The 622-nt window shown below is 41.5% G+C and overlaps 1 protein-coding gene across 1 annotated transcript; it reads left to right on the top strand.

Annotated features, from left to right (window-relative positions):
• Positions 1-207: 207 nt before the first annotated feature.
• SARC_18116 (hypothetical protein) lies at positions 208-507 on the top strand (the record flags this gene model as incomplete). The annotated part of the gene is made up of 1 exon (XM_014287801.1): positions 208-507. The coding sequence occupies one exon, from the start codon at positions 208-210 to the stop codon at positions 505-507; it is 300 nt and encodes a 99-aa protein (XP_014143276.1).
• Positions 508-622: the final 115 nt, after the last annotated feature.

The following is a 622-nucleotide window of genomic DNA, read 5'->3' as shown; positions in this document are numbered from 1 at the left end:
ATATCTCTCTAAATATGTGGTCGGAACACACTAGGTAGAGTGAAACGTAGGTTTATTCGAGTTTATTACAGCTTATTACAGTTTATCAGAATGATCTGATAGACTTAGGTTTGTTGATTATTAGAATCAGCACATGACTCATTACTCATATTTAGAGGAGTCATGATTTTTACGATTACTAATAAAAGAGCAACGTCTCCACAAAGAATGTCGCGACAAAATGACGAGGTCTTCCAAAATTTGCTTAACGAAGAAGGGGATAGCGGGTTCTCGAGTAGTGATGCTAACGATACGATGCCGCCATTAATGTCAAACAGCAGTAGTGAGACGAAAGAAGAATTGAGACCAGAGAACCAAGGGGATGGCCGTGGAGAACCACCTGCGATCGATGGAGTGTATGAAAGGAGATTTAGAATCAACAGACACGACATGGCTCGACATCTTGAACGTTTTAGACTTTCTGGCCGTCTGCCTGATGACGTTTGGACGATGCGTATGAAGACATAAACTACTAACACGAGTGGAACCTAGGAGGGACCATCACAATCAAGTTCATCGGTAGCATAGGGACAACAAGGAAGTTCCATCAAATCGAAAACAAAGAATCAGCCAGAAAATGTAG

Source organism: Sphaeroforma arctica, assembly GCF_001186125.1.
Source record: "Sphaeroforma arctica JP610 unplaced genomic scaffold supercont1.13874, whole genome shotgun sequence".
NCBI classification, from domain to species: domain Eukaryota; class Ichthyosporea; order Ichthyophonida; genus Sphaeroforma; species Sphaeroforma arctica.
This window is presented reverse-complemented; position numbering and strand designations above follow the sequence as displayed.